At 51.5% G+C, this 13834-nt stretch overlaps 1 protein-coding gene across 1 annotated transcript in view; it reads right to left on the reverse strand.

Annotated features, from left to right (window-relative positions):
- The window catches only part of LOC135537568 (intermembrane lipid transfer protein VPS13C-like), a 77949-nt gene that overhangs the window by 41751 nt on the left and 22364 nt on the right, over nucleotides 1-13834 (reverse strand). Inside the window, 4 exon segments of the mRNA XM_064963699.1 lie at nucleotides 1974-2107; nucleotides 7693-7818; nucleotides 8030-8194; nucleotides 8682-8786. Coding sequence (XP_064819771.1) covers nucleotides 1974-2107; nucleotides 7693-7818; nucleotides 8030-8194; nucleotides 8682-8786 — 530 coding nt within the window.

Here is a 13834-nt window from a genome sequence, read left to right on the forward strand (position 1 = left end):
ATGGGTTAGGGTTATGGGTTACGGTTAGGGATATGGGTTACGGTTAGGGATATGGGTTAGGGTTATGGGTTAGGAATATGGGTTACGGTTAGGGATATGGGTTAGGGATATGGATTACGGTTAGGGATATGGGTTACGGTTAGGAATATGGGTTACGGTTAGGGATATGGGTTAGGGATATGGATTACGGTTAGGGATATGGGTTACGGTTAGGAATATGGGTTACGGTTAGGGATATGGGTTACGGTTAGGAATATGGTTTAGGAATATGGGTTACGGTTAGGGATATGGGTTACGGTTAGGGATATGGGTTACGGTTAGGGATATGGGTTACGGTTATGGGTTAGGGTTATGGGTTAGGAATATGGGTTACGGTTAGGGATATGGTTTAGGGATATGGATTACAGTTAGGGATATGGTTTAGGGATATGGGTTACGGTTAGGGATATGGGTTACGGTTAGGGATATGGTTTAGGGATATGGGTTATGGTTAGGAATATGGGTTACGGTTAGGGATATGGTTTAGTGATATGGGTTACGGTTAGGGATATGGGTTACGGTTAGGGATATGGCTTAGGGATATGGGTTACGGTTAGGAATATGGGTTACGGTTATTTGTTAGGAATATGGGTTACGGTTAGGGATATGGTTTAGGGATATGGGTTACGGTTAGGGATATGGGTTACGGTTAGGGATATGGGTTAGGGTTATGGGTTACGGTTAGGGATATGGGTTACGGTTAGGGATATGGGTTAGGGTTATGGGTTAGGAATATGTGTTACGGTTAGGGATATGGTTTAGGGATATGGATTACGGTTAGGGATATGGGTTACGGTTAGGAATATGGGTTACGGTTAGGGATATGGGTTACGGTTAGGAATATGGTTTAGGAATATGGGTTACGGTTAGGAATATGGGTTACGGTTAGGGATATGGGTTACGGTTAGGGATATGGGTTACGGTTAGGGATATGGGTTACGGTTAGGGATATGGGTTACGGTTAGGGATATGGGTTACGGTTAGGGATATGGGTTACGGTTAGGGATATGGGTTACGGTTAGGGATATGGGTTACGGTTAGGGATATGGGTTACGGTTAGGGATATGGGTTACGGTTAGGGATATAGGTTACGGTTAGGGGTATAGGTTACGGTTAGGGATATGGGTTACGGTTAGGGATATGGGTTACGGTTAGGAATATGGGTTACGGTTAGGGATATGGGTTACGGTTAGGAATATGGGTTACGGTTAGGGATATGGGTTACGGTTAGGGATATGGGTTACGGTTAGGGATATGGGTTACGGTTAGGGATATGGGTTACGGTTAGGGATATGGGTTACGGTTATGGGTTAGGGTTATGGGTTAGGAATATGGGTTACGGTTAGGGATATGGTTTAGGGATATGGATTACAGTTAGGGATATGGTTTAGGGATATGGGTTACGGTTAGGGATATGGGTTACGGTTAGGGATATGGTTTAGGGATATGGGTTATGGTTAGGAATATGGGTTACGGTTAGGGATATGGTTTAGTGATATGGGTTACGGTTAGGGATATGGGTTACGGTTAGGGATATGGCTTAGGGATATGGGTTACGGTTAGGAATATGGGTTACGGTTATTTGTTAGGAATATGGGTTACGGTTAGGGATATGGTTTAGGGATATGGGTTACGGTTAGGGATATGGGTTAGGGATATGGTTAAGGGTCAGGTTCAGTCTAACCTCTGTCTGTAGGTGATGACAACCCAGGGTGTGTGGTTGACTATGTTAGGGTTAGGGGTTAAGGGTCAGGTTCAGTCTAACCTCTGTCTGTAGGTGATGACAACCCAGGGTGTGTGGTTGACTATGTTAGGGTTAGGGGTTAAGGGTTAAGGGTCAGGTTCAGTCTAACCTCTGTCTGAAGGTGATGACAACCCAGGGTGTGTGGTTGACTATGTTAGGGTTAGGGGTTAAGGGTCAGGTTCAGTCTAACCTCTGTCTGTAGGTGATGACAACCCAGGGTGTGTGGTTGACTATGAGAGCTGGAGCAGCTCCATCATAATAGTCAGTGAAGCTGATCACAGTAGAGCTGTCTGAGATGTTCACGTCGACTATCACACCTCCAAACTACAACAGACAGGAAGAGAGGTCACAGTTTAATATAAACAACACCTCCATACTACAACAGACAGGAAGAGAGGTCACAGGGGATAACAACACCTCCAAACTACAACAGACAGGAAGAGAGGTCACAGTTTAATAGAAACAACACCTCCATACTACAACAGACAGGAAGAGAGGTCACAGGGGATAACAACACCTCCATACTACAACAGACAGGAAGAGAGGTCACAGTTTAATAGAAACAACACCTCCATACTACAACAGACAGGAAGAGAGGTCACAGTTTAATAGAAACAACACCTCCATACTACAACAGACAGGAAGAGTGGTCACAGTTTAATAGAAACAACACCTCCAAACTACAACAGACAGGAAGAGAGGTCACAGTTTAATAGAAACAACACCTCCATACTACAACAGACAGGAAGAGAGGTCACAGTTTAATAGAAACAACACCTCCATACTACAACAGACAGGAAGAGAGGTCACAGTTTAATAGAAACAACACCTCCAAACTACAACAGACAGGAAGAGAGGTCACAGTTTAATAGAAACAACACCTCCAAACTACAACAGACAGGAAGAGAGGTCACAGTTTAATAGAAACAACACCTCCATACTACAACAGACAGGAAGAGAGGTCACAGTGGATGATAACACCTCCATACTACAACAGACAGGAAGAGAGGTCACAGTTTAATAGAAACAACACCTCCATACTACAACAGACAGGAAGAGAGGTCACAGGGGATAACAGCACCTCCATACTACAACAGACAGGAAGAGAGGTCACAGTTTAGTAGAAACAACACCTCCATACTACACCAGACAGGAAGAGAGGTCACAGATTAATAGAAACAACACCTCCATACTACAACAGACAGGAAGAGAGGTCACAGTTGATAAGAAACAACACCTCCATACTACAACAGACAGGAAGAGAGGTCACAGGGGATAACACCTCCATACTACAACAGACAGGAAGAGAGGTCACAGTTTAATAGAAACAACACCTCCATACTACAACAGACAGGAAGAGAGGTCACAGGGGATAACAACACCTCCATACTACAACAGACAGGAAGAGAGGTCACAGTTGATAAGAACATCTACATACTACAACAGACAGGAAGTGAGGACACAGTGGATAAGAAACAACACCTCCATACTACAACAGACAGGAAGAGAGGTCACAGGGGATAACAGCACCTCCATACTACAACAGACAGGAAGAGAGGTCACAGTTTAATAGAAACAACACCTCCATACTACAACAGACAGGAAGAGAGGTCACAGGGGATAACAACACCTCCATACTACAACAGACAGGAAGAGAGGTCACAGTTTAATAGAAACAACACCTCCATACTACAACAGACAGGAAGAGAGGTCACAGTTTAATAGAAACAACACCTCCATACTACAACAGACAGGATGAGAGGTCACAGTTTAATAGAAACAACACCTCCATACTACAACAGACAGGAAGAGAGGTCACAGTTTAATAGAAACAACACCTCCATACTACAACAGACAGGATGAGAGGTCACAGGGGATAACAACACCTCCATACTACAACAGACAGGAAGAGAGGTCACAGTTTAATAGAAACAACACCTCCATACTACAACAGACAGGAAGAGAGGTCACAGGGGATAACAACACCTCCATACTACAACAGACAGGAAGAGAGGTCACAGTTTATTAGAAACAACACCTCCATACTACAACAGACAGGAAGAGAGGTCACAGTTTATTAGAAACAACACCTCCATACTACAACAGACAGGAAGAGGTCACAGTTTATTAGAAACAACACCTCCATACTACAACAGACAGGAAGAGAGGTCACAGTTTATTAGAAACAACATCTCCATACTACAACAGACAGGAAGAGGTCACAGTTTATTAGAAACAACACCTCCATACTACAACAGACAGGAAGAGGTCACAGTTTATTAGAAACAACACCTCCATACTACAACAGACAGGAAGAGAGGTCACAGTTTAATAGAAACAACACCTCCATAATACAACAGACAGGAAGTGAGGTCACAGGGGATAACAACACCTCCATACTACAACAGACAGGAAGAGAGGTCACAGTTTAATAGAAACAACACCTCCATAATACAACAGACAGGAAGTGAGGTCACAGTGGATAACAACACCTCCATACTACAACAGACAAGAAGAGGTCACAGTTGATGATAACACCTCCATACTACAACAGACAGGAAGAGAGGTCACAGTTTAATAGAAACAACACCTCCATACTACAACAGACAGGAAGAGAGGTCACAGTTGATGATAACACCTCCATACTACAACAGACAGGAAGAGAGGTCACAGTTGATGATAACACCTCCATACTACAAAAGACAGGAAGAGAGATCACAGTTGATGATAACACCTCCATACTACAACAGACAGGAAGAGAGGTCACAGTTGATGATAACACCTCCATACTACAACAGACAGGAAGAGAGGTCACAGTTGATGATAACACCTCCATACTACAACAGACAGGAAGAGGTCACAGTTTAATAGAAACAACACCTCCAGACTACAACAGACAGGAAGAGAGGTCACAGTATAATAGAAACAACACCTCCAAACTACAACAGACAGGAAGAGAGATCACAGGGGATGACAACACCTCCATACTACAACAGACAGGAAGAGAGGTCACAGTTTAATAGAAACAACACCTCCATACTACAACAGACAGGAAGAGAGGTCACAGTTTAATAGAAACAACACCTCCATACTACAACAGACAGGAAGTGAGGACACAGTGGATAAGAAACAACACCTCCATACTACAACAGACAGGAAGTGAGGACACAGTGGATAAGAAACAACACCTCCATACTACAACAGACAGGAAGAGAGGTCACAGTTTAATAGAAACAACACCTCCATACTACAACAGACAGGAAGAGAGGTCACAGTTTAATAGAAACAACATCTCCATACTACAACAGACAGGAAGAGAGGTCACAGTTGATAAGAAACAACACCTCCATACTACAACAGACAGGAAGAGAGGTCACAGTTGATAAGAACATCTCCATACTACAACAGACAGGAAGAGAGGTCACAGTTGATAAGAACATCTCCATACTACAAAAGACAGGAAGAGAGGTCACAGTTGATAAGAACATCTCCATACTACAAAAGACAGGAAGAGAGATCACAGTTGATAAGAACATCTCCATACAACAACAGACAGGAAGAGAGGTCACAGTTGATAAGAACATCTCCATACTACAACCGACAGGAAGAGAGGTCACAGTTGATAAGAACATCTCCATACTACAACAGACAGGAAGAGAGGTCACAGTTGATAAGAACATCTCCATACTACAACCGACAGGAAGAGAGGTCACAGTTGATAAGAACATCTCCATACTACAAAAGACAGGAAGAGAGGTCACAGTTGATAAGAACATCTCCATACAACAGACAGGAAGAGAGATCACAGTTGATAAGAACATCTCCATACAACAGACAGGAAGTGAGGTCACAGTTGATAAGAAACAACATTGGAAAGTTGCATCTGATCCTTCAAGGCCATTGCAGACAGACAACAAAGGTAATGACTTGTAAATGAGAATGTGTTCTGTTGTCAGTGAATGAACCTGTTAAAGATCAGGTCAGTGATATGTGGCTGACTGGTCCACGCCCAGCAGACAGGAAGTGAGGTCAGTGATATGTAGCTGACTGGTTCACGCCCAGCAGACAGGAAGTGAGGTCAGTGATATGTGGCTGACTGGTCCACGCCCAGCAGACAGGAAGTGAGGTCAGTGATATGTAGCTGACTGGTCCACGCCCAGCAGACAGGAAGTGAGGTCAGTGATATGTACCTGACTGGTCCACGCCCAGCAGACAGGAAGTGAGGTCAGTGATATGTAGCTGACTGGTTCACGCCCAGCAGACAGGAAGTGAGGTCAGTGATATGTAGCTGACTGGTCCACGCCCAGCAGACAGGAAGTGAGGTCAGTGATATGTGGCTGACTGGTCCACGCCCAGCAGACAGGAAGTGAGGTCAGTGATATGTACCTGACTGGTCCACACCCAGCAGACAGGAAGTGAGGTCAGTGATGTGTGGCTGACTGGTCCACGCCCAGCAGACAGGAAGTGAGGTCAGTGATATGTAGCTGACTGGTCCACGCCCAGCAGACAGGAAGTGAGGTCAGTGATATGTGGCTGACTGGTCCACGCCCAGCAGACAGGAAGTGAGGTCAGTGATATGTGGCTGACTAGTCCACGCCCAGCAGACAGGAAGTGAGGTCAGTGATATGTAGCTGACTGGTCCACGCCCAGCAGACAGGAAGTGAGGTCAGTGATATGTACCTGACTGGTCCACGCCCAGCAGACAGGAAGTGAGGTCAGTGATATGTGGCTGACTGGTCCACGCCCAGCAGACAGGAAGTGAGGTCAGTGATATGTACCTGACTGGTCCACACCCAGCAGACAGGAAGTGAGGTCAGTGATGTGTGGCTGACTGGTCCACGCCCAGCAGACAGGAAGTGAGGTCAGTGATATGTAGCTGACTGGTCCACGCCCAGCAGACAGGAAGTGAGGTCAGTGATATGTGGCTGACTGGTCCACGCCCAGCAGACAGGAAGTGAGGTCAGTGATATGTGGCTGACTAGTCCACGCCCAGCAGACAGGAAGTGAGGTCAGTGATATGTAGCTGACTGGTCCACGCCCAGCAGACAGGAAGTGAGGTCAGTGATATGTGGCTGACTGGTCCACGCCCAGCAGACAGGAAGTGAGGTCAGTGATATGTGGCTGACTGGTCCACGCCCAACAGACAGGAAGTGAGGTCAGTGATATGTGGCTGACTGGTCCACGCCCAGCAGACAGGAAGTGAGGTCAGTGATATGTGGCTGACTAGTCCACGCCCAACAGACAGGAAGTGAGGTCAGTGATATGTAGCTGACTGGTCCACGCCCAGCAGACAGGAAGTGAGGTCAGTGATATGTGGCTGACTGGTCCACGCCCAGCAGACAGGAAGTGAGGTCAGTGATATGTGGCTGACTGGTCCACGCCCAACAGACAGGAAGTGAGGTCAGTGATATGTGGCTGACTAGTCCACGCCCAACAGACAGGAAGTGAGGTCAGTGATATGTGGCTGACTGGTCCACGCCCAACAGACAGGAAGTGAGGTCAGTGATATGTGGCTGACTGGTCCACGCCAAGCAGACAGGAAGTGAGGTCAGTGATATGTGGTGTATCTCCAGGGACACTGACCTGATCCATGCCCAGCAGACAGGAAGTGAGGTCAGTGATATGTGGTGTATCTCCAGGGACACTGACCTGGTCTTACCCAGCAGACAGGAAGTGAGGTCAGTGATATGTGGTGTATCTCCAGGGACACTGACCTGATCCATGCCCAGCAGACAGGAAGTGAGGTCAGTGATAGGTGTATCTCCAGGGACACTGACCTGATCCATGCCCAGCAGACAGGAAGTGAGGTCAGTGATATGTGGTGTATCTCCAGGGACACTGACCTGGTCCATGCCCAGCAGACAGGAAGTGAGGTCAGTGATATGTGGTGTATCTCCAGGGACACTGACCTGATCCATGCCCAGCAGGGTGCCGTTGTCCTGCTTGTTGAAGAAGAAGGACTTGGACTTGGAGTCTGAGCCCACGACCCTGACACACAGCTTCCCTGTGATCAACTCTGGCCAGAGGGGGAGGCACTGGAGACACAGGGAAGACAACAAGGTCAGTCAGACAGACAGTCAGACACAGGGAAGACGACAGCCGGACACAGGGAAGCACAACAGCCGGACACAGGGAAGACAACAGTCAGACACAGGGAAGACAACAGTCAGACAGAGGAACACGCTCATCATGCATTCATTATTACATTCTCTCTCACACACACACACACACACGGTCGGTCCTCACCTCTGTAGAGGAGATGTAGTGCCACTTCCCGTTGACGCTGCCCTCCTCTGTCTGCACCTCTCCCACCTCCAGCTCGTAGGAAGACTTGTTGACCAGCGTGAAGAACGGACTCATGGTCACCATCTTGGTCAGGTTGAAACTACTCATTTGAATGCTGACGCCAACCTACAAAACACATGACTCGTACTGTCAGACTGTCTGTCCTTCACCACGCGGCTGTCGTGTCTCAGTTAAAACACATGACTCAGACTGTCAGACTGTCTGTCCTTCACAACGAGGCTGTCGTGTTAAAACACATGACTCATACTGTCAGACTGTCCGTCCTTCACAACGAGGCTGTCGTGTTAAAACACATGACTCAGACTGTCTGTCCTTCACAACGAGGCTGTAGTGTTAAAACACATGACTCAGACTGTCAGACTGTCTGTCCTTCACAACGAGGCTGTCGTGTTAAAACACATGACTCAGACTGTCCGTCCTTCACAACGAGGCTGTCGTGTCTCAGTTAAAACACAGATCATCACAGGGTTTGAGTCCTGCATGAGGCCACTGGATGTGTTCACCGTAAGTCACTTGGATAAAGCATTATGTGTGAAATAAAACATACCATTCTGGAGTTGTGACTGTTTTTACTATGTTGTCATTTTCTCACCAGGTAGTCCATGGTGTTGGCAGGGCATCTGACACACCCATAACTCCCCACCGTATCCAATGAGAAGCCATCAGACCAGGAACTGGTGGACACACAGAGCTGCAGCTGTAGAAAGACAACGCCCAGCGTTACTGAGAGAAGCAGCTGATCTAAGAGGGGAAAAACACTTTAAAAGATGCTGTCTGATCTGGGATGTATCAAATTCAGGGAGCAGAAAGGTTTGAGAAACACCGTGAGACACTGAAAGACACGCCCCCCTCAGAGAGAGAACTGAAAGACACGCCCCCTCAAAGAGAGAGAACTGAAAGACACGCCCCACTCAGAGAGAGAACTTAAAGACACGCCCCCTTCAGAGAGAGAAGACACGCCCCCCTCAGAGAGAGAACTGAAAGACACGCCCCCCTCAGAGAGAGAACTGAAAGACACGCCCCCTTCAGAGAGAGAACTGAAAGACACGCCCCCTTCAGAGAGAGAACTGAAAGACACGCCCCACTCAGAGAGAGAACTGAAAGACACGCCCCCTTCAGAGAGAGAACTGAAAGACACGCCCCACTCAGAGAGAGAACTGAAAGACACGCCCCCTTCAGAGAGAGAACTGAAAGACACGCCCCCCTCAGAGAGAGAACTGAAAGACACGCCCCACTCAGAGAGAGAACTGAAAGACACGCCCCCTTCAGAGAGAGAACTGAAAGACACGCCCCCTTCAGAGAGAGAACTGAAAGACACGCCCCCCCTCAGAGAGAGACACCGCTTAATGTGAGCTCTTACATTTTTCAACATTTATTTTTTATTTTTTTACTAAAGGATAGATTTGGAGTTAGATGACTTTGGATGTTTCGGCAGGGACATATGCAGGATGCTACCCTCCACAGCACGGCCTTAGCTCCAGATCAAAACTCCAAACCTACAACCTAATTTTGACCAAAATTAACCGGAGAGACTACTGCTGCCAAGGTTTTATTTTCCCAAGCTATACAGAAGGTGCTCCAGCAAACAAACAGCAGAGACCAGAGGACACCATCCAACCCGGACCTGAGCTGCCAGGCTTGAAGAGGACGGACCAGATACAAATTTAATTAGCACTAAGGTGTGAAGTAAAAAGGCCTTTGGGCACAACAAATGTCAGGGATCTTTGAAGCCCCTGAAGCCCCCCTCCTGCTGTTCAGAGACCATCCACTGGCATCTTCTACCACCCACTGGCATCTTCTACCACCCACTGGCATCTTCTACCACCCACTGGCATCTTCTACCACCCACTGGCATCTTCTACCACCCACTGGCATCTTCTACCATCCACTGGCATCTTCTACCATCCACTGGCATCTTCTACCATCCACTGGCATCTTCTACCATCCACTGGCATCTTCTACAAGAAATCTGCCTGCACAAATAAATTGGGTCTGACACCTTCTCCCACTGCCTGGAGTCCACCTGGCGATCTGTTCACCGTCTGCCTTGGCCTGTCTCCCCCAGTCTGATACAGGTACCCCCACCACACTCACCCTGTCTGGTACAGGTACCCCCACCACACTCCCCCTGTCTGGTACAGGTACCCCCACCACACTCCCCCCTCTCTCCCCCTGTCTGGTACAGGTACCCCCACCACACTCCCCCTCTCTCCCCCTGTCTGGTACAGGTACCACCACCACACTCCCCCTCTCTCCCCCTGTCTGGTACAGGTACCCCCCCCCCCACTCTCCCCCTCTCTCCCCCTGTCTGGTACAGGTACCCCCACCACACTCCCCCTCTCTCCCCCTGTCTGGTACAGGTACCCCCACCACACTCACTCCTCTCTCCCCCTGTCTGGTACAGGTACCCCCACCACACTCCCCCTGTCTGGTACAGGTACCCTCACCACACTCCCCCCTCTCTCCCCCTGTCTGGTACAGGTACCCCCACCACACTCCCCCTCTCTCCCCCTGTCTGGTACAGGTACCCTCACCACACTCCCCCTCTCTCCCCCTGTCTGGTACAGGTACCCCCCCACCACTCCCCCCTCTCTCCCCCTGTCTGGTACAGGTACCCCCACCACACTCCCCCTCTCTCCCCCTGTCTGGTACAGGTACCCCCACCACACTCCCCCTCTCTCCCCCTGTCTGGTACAGGTACCCCCACCACACTCCCCCTCTCTCCCCCTGTCTGGTACAGGTACCCCCACCACTCTCCCCCTCTCTGGTACAGGTACCCCCACCACACTCCCCCCTCTCTCCCCCTGTCTGGTACAGGTACCCCCACCACACTCCCCCCTCTCTCCCCCTGTCTGGTACAGGTACCCTCACCACACTCACTCCTCTCTCCCCCTGTCTGGTACAGGTACCCTCACCACACTCCCCCTCTCTCCCCCTGTCTGGTACAGGTACCCCCCCCCACACTCACCCCTCTCTCCCCCTGTCTGGTACAGGTACCCCACCACACTCACCCCTCTCTCCCCCTGTCTGGTACAGGTACCCCCACCACACTCACCCCTCTCTCCCCCTGTCTCCCCCTGTCGGTACAGGTACCCTCACCACACTCCCCCCTCTCTCCCCCTGTCTGGTACAGGTACCCCCACCACACTCACCCCTCTCTCCCCCTGTCTGGTACAGGTACCCCACCACACTCCCCCTGTCTGGTACAGGTACCCCCACCACACTCACCCCTCTCTCCCCCTGTCTGGTACAGGTACCCCCACCACACTCACTCCTCTCTCCCCCTGTCTGGTACAGGTACCCCCACCACACTCACCCCTCTCTCCCCCTGTCTGGTACAGGTACCCCACCACACTCACCCCTCTCTCCCCCTGTCTGGTACAGGTACCCCCACCACACTCACTCCTCTCTCCCCCTGTCTGGTACAGGTACCCCCACCACAATCCCCTCTCTCCCCCTGTCTGGTACAGGTACCCCCACCACACTCCCCCCTCTCTCCCCCTGTCTGGTACAGGTACCCCCACCACACTCACCCCTCTCTCCCCCTGTCTGGTACAGGTACCCTCACCACACTCCCCCTGTCTGGTACAGGTACCCCCACCACACTCACCCCTCTCTCCCCCTGTCTGGTACAGGTACCCCCACCACACTCACCCCTCTCTCCCCCTGTCTGGTACAGGTACCCTCACCACACTCACCCCCTGTCTGGTACAGGTACCCCCACCACACTCACCCCTCTCTCCCCCTGTCTGGTACAGGTACCCCACCACACTCCCCCTGTCTGGTACAGGTACCCCCACCACACTCACCCCTCTCTCCCCCTGTCTGGTACAAGTACCCCCACCACACTCCCCCCTCTCTCCCCCTGTCTGGTACAGGTACCCCCACCACACTCCCCCCTCTCTCCCCCTGTCTGGTACAGGTACCCTCACCACACTCCCTCCTCTCTCCCCCTGTCTGGTACAGGTACCCTCACCACACTCCCTCCTCTCTCCCCCTGTCTGGTACAAGTACCCCCACCACACTCCCCCTCTCTCCCCCTGTCTGGTACAGGTACCCCCACCACACTCCCCCCTCTCTCCCCCTGTCTGATACAGGTACCCTCACCACACTCACTCCTCTCTCCCCCTGTCTGGTACAGGTACCCCCACCACACTCCCCCTCTCTCCCCCTGTCTGGTACAGGTACCCCCACCACACTCCCTCCTCTCTCCCCCTGTCTGGTACAGGTACCCCCCCTCTCTCCCCCTGTCTGGTACAGGTACCCCCTCCTCTCTCCCCCTGTCTGGTACAGGTACCCCCACCACACTCCCCCTCTCTCCCCCTGTCTGGTACAGGTACCCCCCCCTCTCTCCCCCTGTCTGGTACAGGTACCCCCACCACACTCCCCCTCTCTCCCCCTGTCTGGTACAGGTACCCCCCCACTCTCCCCCTCTCTGGTACAGGTACCCCCACCACACTCCCCCTCTCTCCCCCTGTCTGGTACAGGTACCCCAACCACACTCCCCCCTCTCTCCCCCTGTCTGGTACAGGTACCCTCACCACACTCACTCCTCTCTCCCCCTGTCTGGTACAGGTACCCTCACCACACTCCCCCCTCTCTCCCCCTGTCTGGTACAGGTACCCCCCCACACTCACCCCTCTCTCCCCCTGTCTGGTACAGGTACCCCACCACACTCACCCCTCTCTCCCCCTGTCTGGTACAGGTACCCTCACCACACTCCCCCCCTCTCCCCCCTGTCTGGTACAGGTACCCCCACCACACTCACCCCTCTCTCCCCCTGTCTGGTACAGGTACCCTCACCACACTCACCCCTCTCTCCCCCTGTCTGGTACAGGTACCACCACCACACTCCCTCCTCTCTCCCCCTGTCTGGTACAGGTACCCCCACCACACTCACCCCTCTCTCCCCCTGTCTGGTACAGGTACCCTCACCACACTCCCCCTCTCTCCCCCTGTCTGGTACAGGTACCCCCACCACACTCACCCCTCTCTCCCCCTGTCTGGTACAGGTACCCTCACCACACTCCCCCCTCTCTCCCCCTGTCTGGTACAGGTACCCCCACCACACTCACCCCTCTCTCCCCCTGTCTGGTACAGGTACCCCACCACACTCCCCCTGTCTGGTACAGGTACCCCCACCACACTCACCCCTCTCTCCCCCTGTCTGGTACAGGTACCCCCACCACACTCACTCCTCTCTCCCCCTGTCTGGTACAGGTACCCCCACCACACTCACCCCTCTCTCCCCCTGTCTGGTACAGGTACCCCACCACACTCACCCCTCTCTCCCCCTGTCTGGTACAGGTACCCCCACCACACTCACTCCTCTCTCCCCCTGTCTGGTACAGGTACCCCCACCACAATCCCCTCTCTCCCCCTGTCTGGTACAGGTACCCCCACCACACTCCCCCTGTCTGGTACAGGTACCCCCACCACACTCACCCCTCTCTCCCCCTGTCTGGTACAGGTACCCCCACCACACTCACCCCTCTCTCCCCCTGTCTGGTACAGGTACCCTCACCACACTCACCCCCTGTCTGGTACAGGTACCCCCACCACACTCACCCCTCTCTCCCCCTGTCTGGTACAGGTACCCCACCACACTCCCCTGTCTGGTACAGGTACCCCCACCACACTCACCCCTCTCTCCCCCTGTCTGGTACAGGTACCCCCACCACACTCCCCCTGTCTGGTACAGGTACCCCCACCATACTCACCCCTCTCTCCCCCTGTCTGGTACAG

The sequence above is a fragment of the Oncorhynchus masou genome, unplaced genomic scaffold (assembly GCF_036934945.1).
Source record: "Oncorhynchus masou masou isolate Uvic2021 unplaced genomic scaffold, UVic_Omas_1.1 unplaced_scaffold_817, whole genome shotgun sequence".
NCBI classification, from domain to species: domain Eukaryota; kingdom Metazoa; phylum Chordata; class Actinopteri; order Salmoniformes; family Salmonidae; genus Oncorhynchus; species Oncorhynchus masou.